The sequence below is a fragment of the Helianthus annuus genome, chromosome 10 (assembly GCF_002127325.2).
Source record: "Helianthus annuus cultivar XRQ/B chromosome 10, HanXRQr2.0-SUNRISE, whole genome shotgun sequence".
NCBI lineage: Eukaryota > Viridiplantae > Streptophyta > Magnoliopsida > Asterales > Asteraceae > Helianthus > Helianthus annuus.
The window spans coordinates 179,132,928-179,145,512 of record NC_035442.2 but is presented as its reverse complement, the minus strand read 5'-3'; the positions used below and the strand labels follow the sequence as shown (position 1 = coordinate 179,145,512).

The following is a 12,585-nucleotide window of genomic DNA, read 5'->3' as shown; positions in this document are numbered from 1 at the left end:
ATACGCGGGAAAGTTTAATACAATGGTCAAATTCAACAACATATGATATAATACAAATTTTTTTGGGTCTCTTTTCATGCAAGTATGTATTTACAGTGAGATAAACAAATCAGCGGAGATTAGCAAATTGAATACGATGATTATGATGTTCCATTTTAATTACAATAAAACTCTAGATTCCAACTAAAACATTCAATGCTATGTGTTTAAAATTTAGAAGCATATTTGTTTCGGTAAAATTCAACACAAATGGAATTTCCCCTCTATTAATTCGTCACAAAAAGTTTTTGTGAGTCAATTCTACTATTCAATAATAGCTTTGTTACAATTAACTAAAGCACAATTTATTTTTCACTTAGGTTCATTCATTGGTTGATGTATTCCTCCTTTTACCAACTTTTAGTTTCCTAATTATATAATTATATAACTATAAATATAAATAAATAACATTTTTATGCATAGAGTGTTATACCTTTTGCTTTAGGGTTTTTTCAAAAAAAAAATTGATTTTTTAACTTAAACTCAAAACTTTTTTAAATTTTGCAATTTTAACCTACATAAATTTCCTTTTCACTTTCCAGTCAAAACTTTTCATTATTTTCAATTTAAACTCACAACATTTTTACCTTCAATAAATACAAATAAGTAACATTTTTGGGGTGTTATACCTCTTGCTTTGGTTTTTTTTTTTTTAAAACTTTGAGTTTTTAACTTTAACCCAAACGTTTTTTAAATTTTGCAATTTTAACACACATAAATTTCTTTTTCACTTTTCACTCAAAACTTTTCATTATTTTCAATTTAACATCACAACATTTTTACCTTCAACTTTGGTCCCCTATATTTTTCATCTTTCGCAAATTTCGTTTTACGTTTCGTTCTAAATTTTGCGAGTTAACACGGCGCCACGCGTGGGTCCTGAATCGACTCAGTGTTGGTAGTCGCTAGCGATGGTGTGGTATTAGTGCTATTTGACATAGTTTTACGCCCCCGTCGCAACGCTGGGGAGCTTAATTCTAGTTTCTTTTTAATTAACAACATTACAGCAATTCTTTTATGCAAAACTAGTTATTTTCCACCCGCCCGTTGCGGCGGGGACCCAATGACAGCAAAACGCGTGTCAGCAACAGCAAGCAGATACCGAATATCAAAACATAAATAAAATGGCGTGGTAAGTATAGGACCCACACGTCCTACACGTTGAAAATTCAATTGTTTTCAATTCAGTTATTACGGTGCTATCACGTTAAAATATGGAGGAGCTCAGTTATTACGGTGCTATCACGTTAAAATATGGATGAGCTCGGTACCGGTAACGGCACTTTCGTACCGATCCGGAAAATCATTGAAATTAGGTATCGGCACCGAAAATGCTCGGTACAATACAGTATGGTATTTGAAGCTAAAAATCAATAGATACAGGTATGGTGCTAGACCGGTGTCGAACCGAAAGTAACGATTCTGAAAACGCCAAAAGGTGGGTACCAAATTGGTATCGAGAATGATTTGGTATAGTAAATTTGGTACCGATACGAACCAGTTTGATTACAGGATTTGATACGATTTGCTTATCAATAATCTAAATATCTAAGTCAATTTTACATGCTACAATTCATTCATTACAGAAAAAGACAAAAAAAAAAAAAAACAAAATAAGTTGTTGTGTATATAAAACCTAATTCAAACAAAATACAGTTTACTTACTGTGTGTATGAAAAGTAATATAAACGGTGCAATTACTTCCATTGTTACGTTGTTATAGGATTTGATGAGCTCGATACCAACCGTACCGAAAATACCGTTACCGAAATCTCTAAACGTGGGTACCGGTATCGAATATACCTAGTATGGTACGGTTCGGTATCGGTTGGTACTGGTACGGCACCGGTATTTGAAGGTAAAAACCGGTACCGAAAATACACCGGTTTGGTAAATTTGAGACCGGTACCTATACCCGATACCATTTGCTCATCTCTTAATAATGTTACCATTCTAATCTATTCTAATTCTAATTTTAATTTAAAATTCTAGATCTACTGTTCATTCAGTTTTGATTTTATTATATATAAATTATATATAAATACTACTAACTTTGTACCTTTAAAGATTTAGAGGGTCTTTGGGGTTGAGTTTTGAAAATAGCTTATGCGTTTTGAATAATAAGAATCAGATAATTAACTGTAACACAACGTGATGTTGAAAGATAGTGTTTGGATTTGATTATGTTGCTTGATATCACAATAATCAGATTTGAGTGTTTGGCAAATATATATATTTTAAAAAAATAAACAAGTGAAAACCATTTTCTAAACTCAAATAATCAATTTTCGGAAAACTGCGTTTTGTTGCAATAGGGGGAACTGCTTTTGAAAAACTGCGTTTTGTAACTTTCTAAACGCAAATAATCAATTTTTAATTTTTTTTAGCCAAACTCTCAAAGCTGATTATTTACGATTTCAAAACTCAATAATCTAAAAATCTCCTTCAAAACTCAACCCTAAACACCCTCTTAAACACACATCACTTTTTTGAATACCACCAAACCACTATGGTTCAAATGAATTGGAGTATGAATTTTTATATCTTACACTATTAGTTTAATTAGTGAAATTGGAATTTTAATTAAAAGATTGCAAAATGTTTGATTGGACAATAAGGGAAAAGAGTTGGAATCAAAATGAATTGATCATTCAAAGTACTTCAAGTAGAGAAATTTGAGTGGAATAATTGGATCCTGAAGAAGGTCGCTATCATAGCTTGGAGGGCGGAAATGGAAAGACTTCCAACAAAATCCGCGCTAAGGAGCCGGAATATTATGGTTCTAAGTAATCTTTGTGTTCACTGTGGAAACTTTGTGGAAACGTGTGAGCATATTTTTGTTACGTGCCAGTTTGCTCAAGTGATATGGCAAAATATTGCGGATTGGTGTAGAATCCCACCTATTATTGCTTTTGATGTCAAGGATCTTCTCGATTTACATGGTGGAGCGTCGAATGGGAGGAAGAAAAAGAAGGCACTACATGCAGTTGTTCTTGTTACATTTTGGAGCCTTTGGAAAATGCGAAATGAGACAGTCTTTAGGCAGGCGAGTCCGTGTACCACAAAAATCCTGGATGAAATAAAAGCATTGGCGTACTTATGGGTCAAAAATCGATCGAAGATGGCGGAACTAACTTGGGAGAAATGGTGCCGGTTTGAAATCATTGGTTAACTTATGTAATTTGTTGTAATTTTGGCTTTTGGTCGAGACATGTCATTTGTAAACTTTGGCGGGTAGCTTCTTGCTACAATTAATAAAATTTTTTCGGCCGTTCAAAAAAAAAAAAAACTTCAAGTAGAGAAATTCAACAATATTTCAAATACCAAAATCTAAAAACAAAACGAATTAAATCTCTCTCCCTCACTTACCACGCAATTAAATTGGAGCTTGAAGTTTAGCTCTTTTAAATTAAAAACGAATTAAGCTCAAACTCTAATAAATAAGCAACAAATGAGTTGAGATCAATTCAAGCTCTAGCTCAAAAAAAATACTGATAAACAAAGCTCAAAATTTAAAATAACTCGAAACGAACCAAACAACTCGAGTTGAAGTCACACTCTATTAAAATAAATAGTCAAACTTATCGTTTAACTCGGCTATCAACCACTGAACCTAATTAAAACACGTTTCTTTCATTATCGTAATTAGATCATCATAATATGAAGATCTCTAAGAAAACACTTGAAATTTGCATAAGGTTTTGTCTAAGGTAATGCTATTGTCATTCTTTAATTTATAACAAGTTGGTCCAATAAAACTACATTAAAATTAGCAATCAAGTTGAGTAACATCACATTATTTTAAAAGTTGCACCCCATAACGATTTTGAAGCTTTCATTGCCAATTAAATATCAGAAGAAAAAAAAGACATGCCATTTGAAGTTTTATCCCCACTCCCCCCCTCACTTGTGACCTAGGGGTGGAGATTTGGGTTTTTCAATTGAGACTCAAATTCAATTTCAACTTGTGTCATTTTGAGGTGGATATTGGGCAATGATGGTGACAAACCCACTGGGGGGGGGGGGTTTCGATCCTAAGCCGCACCCCGGTTTTCATCCGGCTATTACTTCAGCGAGGCATCTTGTGTTGGAGGCAGTACGATTTCCAGCGGAATGCCGTAACCAAGTCTGACCAACCCAGCACGGGTCTGGTTAAGACAACGTAGTCTGGACCAGTGGCGGATCTAGAAAATTACTTAAGGGGCAACGTTTCAAAAATTTTTTTTAAGTACTTCATACAATGTAAACGAAACAACGATAGTAGCGCGGTAATAAATAAATTTAAACACGTACCTAAATGAGTTCTCCTCTTCGGTTTTTGATAGCTTGAAACCGGGCCATGACATCCTCTTCTTTTACTTTACAAAAAATTTCTTTTTCGACCGCACAAATTAGAGCGTTGTTCAAATACTCATCACCCATCCGATTGCGTAAATCCGTCTTGATAAGCTTCATTTTAGAAAAACATCTTTCAACGGTTGCGGTTGCAACCGGTAAAACCAGTGCTAGCTTCAATGTTCGATAAACCAAAGGAAAAGTTTCATTTTTTCCGGTTTCCACCATTACACGAGCAAGGTCACTCAATCCAGTTAAATTTACAAATTTATCATCTTCCTTTAAAGTGTGATAAAATGTCGAAAGATCACCCGTAAGAACCCCTCTTTCTTCTTTATTAAAGTCATTCGGATACATTTCAGAAAACTTCACTATCTTTGATATGTCAAATTTAGCAAACGAATTACAAGGATTTAAACCCGACATATTTTCTATCAAACTAGTTGAGACCTCACTAAATCGGCTTCCAAGTTCTTGAAGTTGCATATCCAAAACCGTATTAAAAACCTCAACTTCAAAATGATGTCGGTTAGTAACGACATACTTTCGGTTTCTTTTATTACCATAACTTTCCGCCATATCTAACATCTTAATGTTGTTTTTTTCACAAAAAGATGTTACGTTTGCCAACATCTTTTCAAACCCATTTTGTCTTAAATGATTCAAAGCTCGTTTTGTCCCGCTTATCAAATGAGATGCTTCTAACAAGTCTTGACTCTTTTTTTGAAGATGTTTTGATAGAGCATTTGTGAGGCCTAAGATATCGTTCAACAAGTGTATGTAAAACACAAATTCAAGACTCTCAAAATATTATAGAATACCTGACGCATTGGATCGTTGTTGAAAGGTCTCTCCATCTTGTTTAATAAAAGTAAGTACCTCAACAACTTCCGGAAACAATTTCAACAAACTTATGATGGTTCTATGATGAGAACCCCATCGTGTGTCTCCTGGTCGGGCAAGGGAAACCTCTTGGTTTAATCCTTTTCCTGTGTTAATTTCACCCGCTAGAATTTCGTTTTCCACTCTCTCTTTTTTTGCCTCCAAAATCATATCTTTTCTTTTGCAAGAAGCACCAACTGTATTAACAACCATGCCAAGAGTTTCGTAAAATTCTTTAACACCATCATGCTTTTTTGCTACAGCCACAATCACTAACTAAAATTTTTGGGCTTACAAAAGGGGTAACATAAAATTTATTAAGGGGCAACGAAATCCGAAAAACGCAAAAAAAAAAAAAAAAATTTACACTATCGCGGCCGAGCCAAGGGGCAACGCGGGCTACCCCTTGACATAGGGTATGTCCGCCCCTGATCTGGACAGATCTTGATTAAGGCTGCCATTTAGGCGGTGTGACATTGGATCACTAAAAAATAAATTCACCGTTTAAAAAAATTGAAGTTTTATAATCAAGAAAACTAACAATTTAATAAAGTGGAAACCTTATTAAACCTAATAAAAAGTCATTACATGCTCACTGGTTAGTTGCTCACTAAAATTATAATTAAAATTTTGTGGGTCTCAAGATATAACTAAACCAAATACATGTCAAACACAACACTTAACCCTCTTTATACAAAAACAAACCATGACCTTTCCGGCGTGCAACCTGCCGGAATTTCTTCAAATTCCGGTGACCCAACAAAAGAAACTTATTATTATCATAATATCTATCATCATCATCAGCTCATCTAATCCAACAAAATCACAATCTTTAACCGCTTCTCCGTCCGAAGATGATATTTCAAACTCACCGGATTCCGACAGTACTAGTTTCCAACCAAGTTTAGCAGTTGTCATTGGAGTTCTTGCTGTCATGTTTTCTCTAACATTCTTGCTTTTGGTTTATGCAAAATGGTGTCATAGACCATCTTCTCCTCAGTACTTGAATCAAGAAACCTTAGGTGGGTTAACTAGATCAGTTTCTAGGGTTTCTGGTATTGACAAAACAGTGATTGAATCACTTCCATTCTTCCGGTTTTCAACGTTAAAAGGGTGGCGAAACGGCTTGGAATGTTCTATTTGTTTGTCAAGATTTGAAGATGTTGAGGTTCTTAGACTGTTGCCTAAATGCAAACACGCTTTTCATATCGATTGTGTCGATCAGTGGCTCGAAAAACACTCGGGTTGTCCACTTTGTAGGTGTAAAGTAAGCGAAGAGGACGTAACCCTTTTCGCGTATTCGAGTAGTTTTAGGTTTTTAAACAATCAATCAGCTGCCCATGAAGGTTCAAACTTGGAGTTGTTTGTGGAAAGAGAAGGATCTGCAAGGTTTGGAAGTAAAAGAAGTGTTCACAAGATGGAAAAGAAGAATATTGATCATGAAGAAATCTTGGAAGATGAAGGAATGTTGCATAAGTTTAATCATAGGATTGTGATATCTGATATTGAGCATGATTTGATGGGGAAGAATAGATGGAGTAGTTTGAGCTCTTCTGATCTTTTGTTTTTGAAATCTGAGATGATTACTTCTTTGTCAAGTAACCTTTTTCATAATGATCAAGATCAAACTAATGTTGCTTCTATGTCAAGCAAAACATGTGTAAACAATAAGAACCATGACCATGATCTTGATCTTGATCATCAAGTAATCAAGATCAAGGAAGAAATCAAAAGAAAAAGGGAATTTGAGAAAAAAATCAAGAAATTCCCTAGCGAAGTGCCCGGTATCGAATTTTCCAATGAATCAAAATCTGCTAAGGTTGTCGAGAAGCGATCGATGTCGGAAATCATTGTTCATCCAAGGTTTCTTGGTGTTGAAGAATCAAGTAATAAGGAAGCTAGTTTAGGTGAGATGAGTGCTAAAGAAGAGAGATTAAAGAGATTATGGCTACCTATTGCTAGAAGAACACTTCAATGGTTTGCTAATAGAGATGAACAACAACAACAACAAATTAACACAAGATCACAAGTTTAAGTTAGATCTACCATTTTGTCAAGGAAAAAGATTGTATACTTTTTATAGTAATTTATTTGGACTGTAAAAAGAAAAATCAAAGAGTATAATTTCTTTTCTTTTTTTATTTAGCATGCCAGTTATATATCGCATTAATGTATTATTCTTGTTCCTTGCATCATGTTTACATGTTCTGTATTTTTGTTGTTATTTAGTTGATTAAGGTGCTTAAATTAATCATATTCTGTTGAAACAATGGTTAACACAGGGATAACCAAGAGGGTTGTTTCACTTATGGGGTTCAACCTCTTCTCTTACTCGTATCAGTGGCCTGAGATCTGCAAAACAGTAAACACCGTTAGTCTCGTTAAAAGGGGGGAAGGGGGTTTTCCCTCTTAACCAGGCTTCGGCGTGAGAATAAGTACCGCTCTGAGAGGAATAAAACAGTGTGTGTATAGAGTGAGTAAAGAGAGCCAAGATCCTGAACCTGAATGATGAAGGGTCCTATTTATAGCCGGAGGGTGAAGAAGGAAGAAGCAGCTGTGCCAGCTGTGGGTGCGCGCCAGCTGTCCGACCAAGGGGAATATCCTCTTGGTCTGCTCTGTCGCGAAGGGTGTAGTGGTACACGTGGCGTCCTTGTATTCGCTTGTGCTGGGTACCTCGTACTGGTCATGTCAGCCCTGCTCCCTGGATTGTCGCAGGCCTATGTGGCCTTCTGTCAATGGTGACACATGTTGTCCTTTATGTTGGGCAAAGCATCTTTGATGCCAGCTGTGAACCGCCTAGATGTCTTCTGGAAGCTTCTAGAATGTTCTGGTGACATGGATGCCTTGTGTGCACAAAAGTGGTGTGGTCCTTGCCATGTAGGCAGTGAATTGGGACCATACCTCTTCAAGTCCCCCCAGTCCAGTGTGCCTTCTAGTTGAGTTAATCGTCTAGGAAGGATTCTGGACTTATGATAGTTATGATCTCCATGCGTCGCGTTGAAGTTGGTTCATATAAAGTGAGCCAAATGGGGGCGTGCCGCATGGTTTCTACCTTTTGAAAAAGTGAGCCAAATGGACGCATGCCGCATGGGTTTTGGCTTCTTAAAAAAGTGAGCCAAATGGACGCATGCCGCATGGGTTTGGCTTCTTGAAAAAGTGAGCCAAATGGACGCATGCCGCATGGGTTTTGGCCTCTTTGAAAAAGTGAGCCAAATGGACGCATGCCGCATGGGTTTTGGCTTCTTGAAAAAGTGAGCCAAATGGACGCATGACGCATGGGTTTTGGCTTCTTGAAAAAAGTGAGCCAAATGGACGCATGCCGCATGGGTTTTGGCCTTTGAAAAAGTGAGCCAAATGGACGCATGCCGCATGGGTTTTGGCTTCTTGAAAAAGTGAGCCAAATGGACGCATGCCGCATGGGTTTTGGCTTCTTGAAAAAAGTGAGCCAAATGGACGCATGCTGCATGGGTTTTGGCCCTTTTGTGTTTCCTTCTGTTGGAAGTTTGGTGGTTATGGGGAAGTGTTTGGTGTGACCGTCTGACGTCCCTGTCTTTTCGGAGGTGAACAGTTGCTTTTGCAGTGACTTTCTGTCACATCAGCAGACCCTGTCGCCCATGCTTCCCGAAAAACGAGCCGACGTCTTCTCTCTCCTGTGACGTGTCAGTCATCTATTGGGTGCTTTTCCTTTTTCCTGACGGTCCACTATCCATCGCATTAAATGCGATGGGTATAAATAGGGGGCGGTTATCCCTTTCTTCCTTCATTCTTGAATTCTAAGTGTGATTTTCTCTCTATCCTCCTCTTGTGTTTTCTCATCGTTCATATTTTCTTGAGTTCAAATCATCTTCTTCTTGACCTTTATCATGGCTGAGAAGAATCCAACTCAGAAGAAAAGGAAGCATAGAGGTAGGGCTCCTCCTGGTCCGGACCAAGCCGTTATTAACTGGAAGGAGGAGGAATTTCAGATGCTTGTGAGGGGGATGAACTTCCGTTCCGAGTGGGGAGCTCAGTACCCTCCTCCTGGATCTACTGCATTGGATGCCCCTCCGGGTTTTATCACGTTATATGTTGCTTATTTCCGGGAAGGCAATTTTAGGTTGCCGATTACGAAGTTCACTGCTGCTGTGTTGAGGGGTTATGGGCTCCATATTTCTCAAATAAATGCAATTGGGCTTCCTCGGATTACCCATTTCGAATTCGCCTGTAGGTCTTACCGTGTTGATCCTACTTTTGAGATGTTTAATGTTTTCTACAGCGTTACGTATACCAGCGGCTTTTACTCTTTTCAAGCTAGGTCAGGGGTTGCTCCAGTGTGTTCCGTGCTGTTAAAGGGCATCCATGACTGGAAACAGAAGTTTTTTTATATCCGTCGTGGTGTGATTCCAACAGATATGTTATATCGGCAAGTGAGTCAAGGGATCCCTAAGGTGGATGTTCTTCCAAACTATGGTGCTCAAGACTGGTATAAGAGGATAACTGCGAAGCCGACTGCGATTTCTCAACTTGATGAGATGGCTTTAGTTGGTGCAGGGATGAGTTTGCTGTGGGTGCCCAAACATCCGCTGGGTCAACCTGCGTACAGCCATAAGGGCAAATGTATGGTTCTTTCCTGTCTTGCCACTTGATTATTTCCCTTTATGTTTACTATGTGTCCTTACTTTTGTTGCCATTTTGCAGTTGGTTACAGTTTGTTGAATGCCTTGGACCCTAAATCTGCGGGTGCCATGGTTGAAGCTATCCAGGCTGATGGGCATCCGACATGGTTGGAGCAGATACGGGGTCGGTTTTTGCATCCTACCGACGAAAGCCTGAGCAGATATGCTGATGAAGTTCTAGGTGAAGATGTTTGGGATGACTTTGTCGATTGGGGTCGAGAGGAAGTTATCGTCCTTTCTAGTGGGAGTTCTGACCCGAATGTTGGAGATCTAACCTCTCATTACGCGCGTGCAGGTACCGCGCCTGGTGGTGTTGCTGACCCCGTGCATGAAATTGTTGGGGATGATGATGATGCGGAGGCATCTGTTGATCCGTCTGCCCAGTTGGAGACGAGAAAGAAGGCACGGACCGATAAATCTGGAAGGAGAGAGGAGAAGCCTGAGAGTAAAGGTGCTGGTTCTTCTCGTAAGTGACCCTCTCCTCATCCTTGTCTAGGTTATGTGGTAGTTTCTGATACGTTGTCTGGCTTAGGGGTTGGTGAAAAGAGTCAACAGTCGGATCCTGATGACGGTGCTACCTTATCTGAGCACATGAAGAAAAAAGCTCTCGATGATCACAAACGTCGCCTTGATGAGCAGGCTGCTGCTGTTTTTGCTGCCAAGAAGGCAAAGCTTCAGAAAGAGGTCCCCCCAGCGCCCTCGGAGTCTGAGATTGATTTGGGCGTGTTTAGTGGAGGTCGTGGGAATTTGTTGGAGGAGATATATGCTGCCTCTGCTCCTCTTCCTGGTAATTTTCTTTCATTGTACGTTTGTCGTATCTTTCCTTGGATTGTTCTTTAATTGTTGTCTTATGGCAGTATCCAAGACTAGCAAGAAGCCTCGGGCGGCGGATATTTCTCGGATTACTCCACCTACTTCTCCTCCGTCGAGGACTGTTGGTCTGACCCCTCCGCGTGATGGTGCTGATGCAAACGTGGGTGGTGGTGAAGGGTTTGTTGAAGGTACGTTTGAAGGAGGCGATGCGACTGGGGGTGATGTTGGGGGAGATGTTGGAGGTGATAAGGGTAAAGGTGTTGAGGTGCAGATGGAGTCTAGTGAGACTACTCCGCAACAAACCATCTACACTAAACGCCCTCCCGGTGAAGGTGGAGCCACTTCTGGCTTTGTGCGAAGCCCGCACTTTGAACATAATCCTGATGATTCCTGGGGTAACCCAGCTTGTGATGATTTGCCTCACGTCCCCCGCTGGAGCCTTACTCAGGGCTCTCGAATGACTGATTTAAAGAATTGTCATGAGTTTTTCTCTTTGTCACTTCCGCCTGCGGAGAGGATGTTGCAGAAGAATCGCAACCGCTTTGCCCTTATAGATGACCATGTTAGTGCTGGGGTTCACTTCTTTGCCACATCGCAAGAGATTCTTCGCGAATGGAGGTCGATGGGGGAAGAAACTCTTGAGTTTGAGGAGGCGAAGAAGTCGTTTTCCGAAGAAAAAGAGAAGTTTAATGCGGAGAGAAAAGGCTTGCAATGGCGGGTTGCTGAGGCTGAGCGGAAGCTTGAAGAGCAGAAGCAGTTGAACGAGCAAAAACAGAAGGATTGGGAATCTGCATGTGCTCGTACGAACTTGGAGATGCAGTCGCAGCGTGATGCTATTGTGCGGCTGTCTGGTGAGAAGACGGCCCTTGCTGATGAGGCGCATCAGGCGCGTCTTGCTGCGGAGAAGAAAGAAAAAGAGTATGTTGCTCGGATCGACAAGCTGGAGCTTCTTGCTCAGGAGAAGGCTGCGGAGTGTGAGACTGTTCAGCGCCTTCTTGATGAGAAGACGGCTGAATGTCGTGCTTCTGAGCTTCTTGCTGAGGAGGCCTCAGCTGATAGTAGGTGGTTGCTGTCTCGCGGTGTTCCTTTGGTAACGTTCTTTGTTTGCCTTGTTTTCTCATTTCATTTTGTTTTTTCCTTTGTATATTTCTGTTCTTACTCGACCTTGTTTTTCATGTAGCTTGCTGACCGTATTCTGCATTCTTCTGAACTTGCCCGCTATATGTTTGAATTGGGTAGGGCAGGGTATAATAGTGGGCGCAAGTTTGGGTATGCTGAAGGCAAACTTGCGGCCACGAACAATGAGAGGGATTCCCACTTTGAGTTATATAAAGATGATTGTGACGGTGCGTATGCTGAGAAGCGAAAAGAGTTTTCGACGCTTGATTTTAGCTGTTGTTCGGGCCTCTGGGAAGTTGGCTCACAAAGCAAATGGAGTAGCTTTGTTGAAAAAAGCTTTGGGAGAAGATGGCGATGGTGCTGCAGGGGGTGCTGCAGGAGGTGCTGGCTCCAGCCATACTTGATAGGCAGTTTCCGGCCTGCGTGCCGCGTATGGCCCTGAATGGGCTTGTAATGGTTGTTTCAAGACAATTTTAATTTTCTTGACTGTGGTTGTGTGTATTGACATATATTTTACCGCTTTGATTTTTGGTTATGCAAATTTTGAAATCGTCATAATATGTGCATGTTTAATTACTTTGATTAGGTGTCACGAATGAATGATGGCGCTGACAGGTGATGTCGTGTTACTACAACGTTTTTATTCTGTCGTTTAAGTATGCGCGCTTGTATGTGACGTACGAAGTGATCGAGTTGCAGGTTATTGTGTGAGCTCAGCTGGGATCACAGCCTTGGGAGCATT

General features: G+C 39.9%; 3 protein-coding genes across 3 annotated transcripts; 2 read left to right on the top strand and 1 right to left on the bottom strand.

The window, feature by feature from the left end:
• The first annotated feature begins 2,770 nt into the window (after positions 1 to 2,770).
• Positions 2,771 to 3,211, top strand: LOC110883581. The gene has a single exon (XM_022131297.1). The coding sequence runs from the start codon at positions 2,771 to 2,773 to the stop codon at positions 3,209 to 3,211; it is 441 nt and encodes a 146-aa protein (XP_021986989.1).
• A 1,121-nt stretch (positions 3,212 to 4,332) lies between these two features.
• Positions 4,333 to 5,469, bottom strand: LOC110883582. The gene is made up of 2 exons (XM_022131298.1): positions 5,196 to 5,469; positions 4,333 to 5,129 (listed from the first exon to the last, which is right to left on the bottom strand). The coding sequence occupies exons 1-2, from the start codon at positions 5,467 to 5,469 to the stop codon at positions 4,333 to 4,335; spliced, it is 1,071 nt and encodes a 356-aa protein (XP_021986990.1).
• Positions 5,470 to 5,962: 493 nt separating this feature from the next.
• Positions 5,963 to 7,468, top strand: LOC110886899 (E3 ubiquitin-protein ligase ATL42). The gene has a single exon (XM_022134776.2). It carries the CDS (start codon positions 5,963 to 5,965, stop codon positions 7,289 to 7,291), a length of 1,329 nt encoding a protein of 442 aa, XP_021990468.1. The 3' UTR covers positions 7,292 to 7,468.
• The last annotated feature ends 5,117 nt before the right edge of the window (positions 7,469 to 12,585 follow it).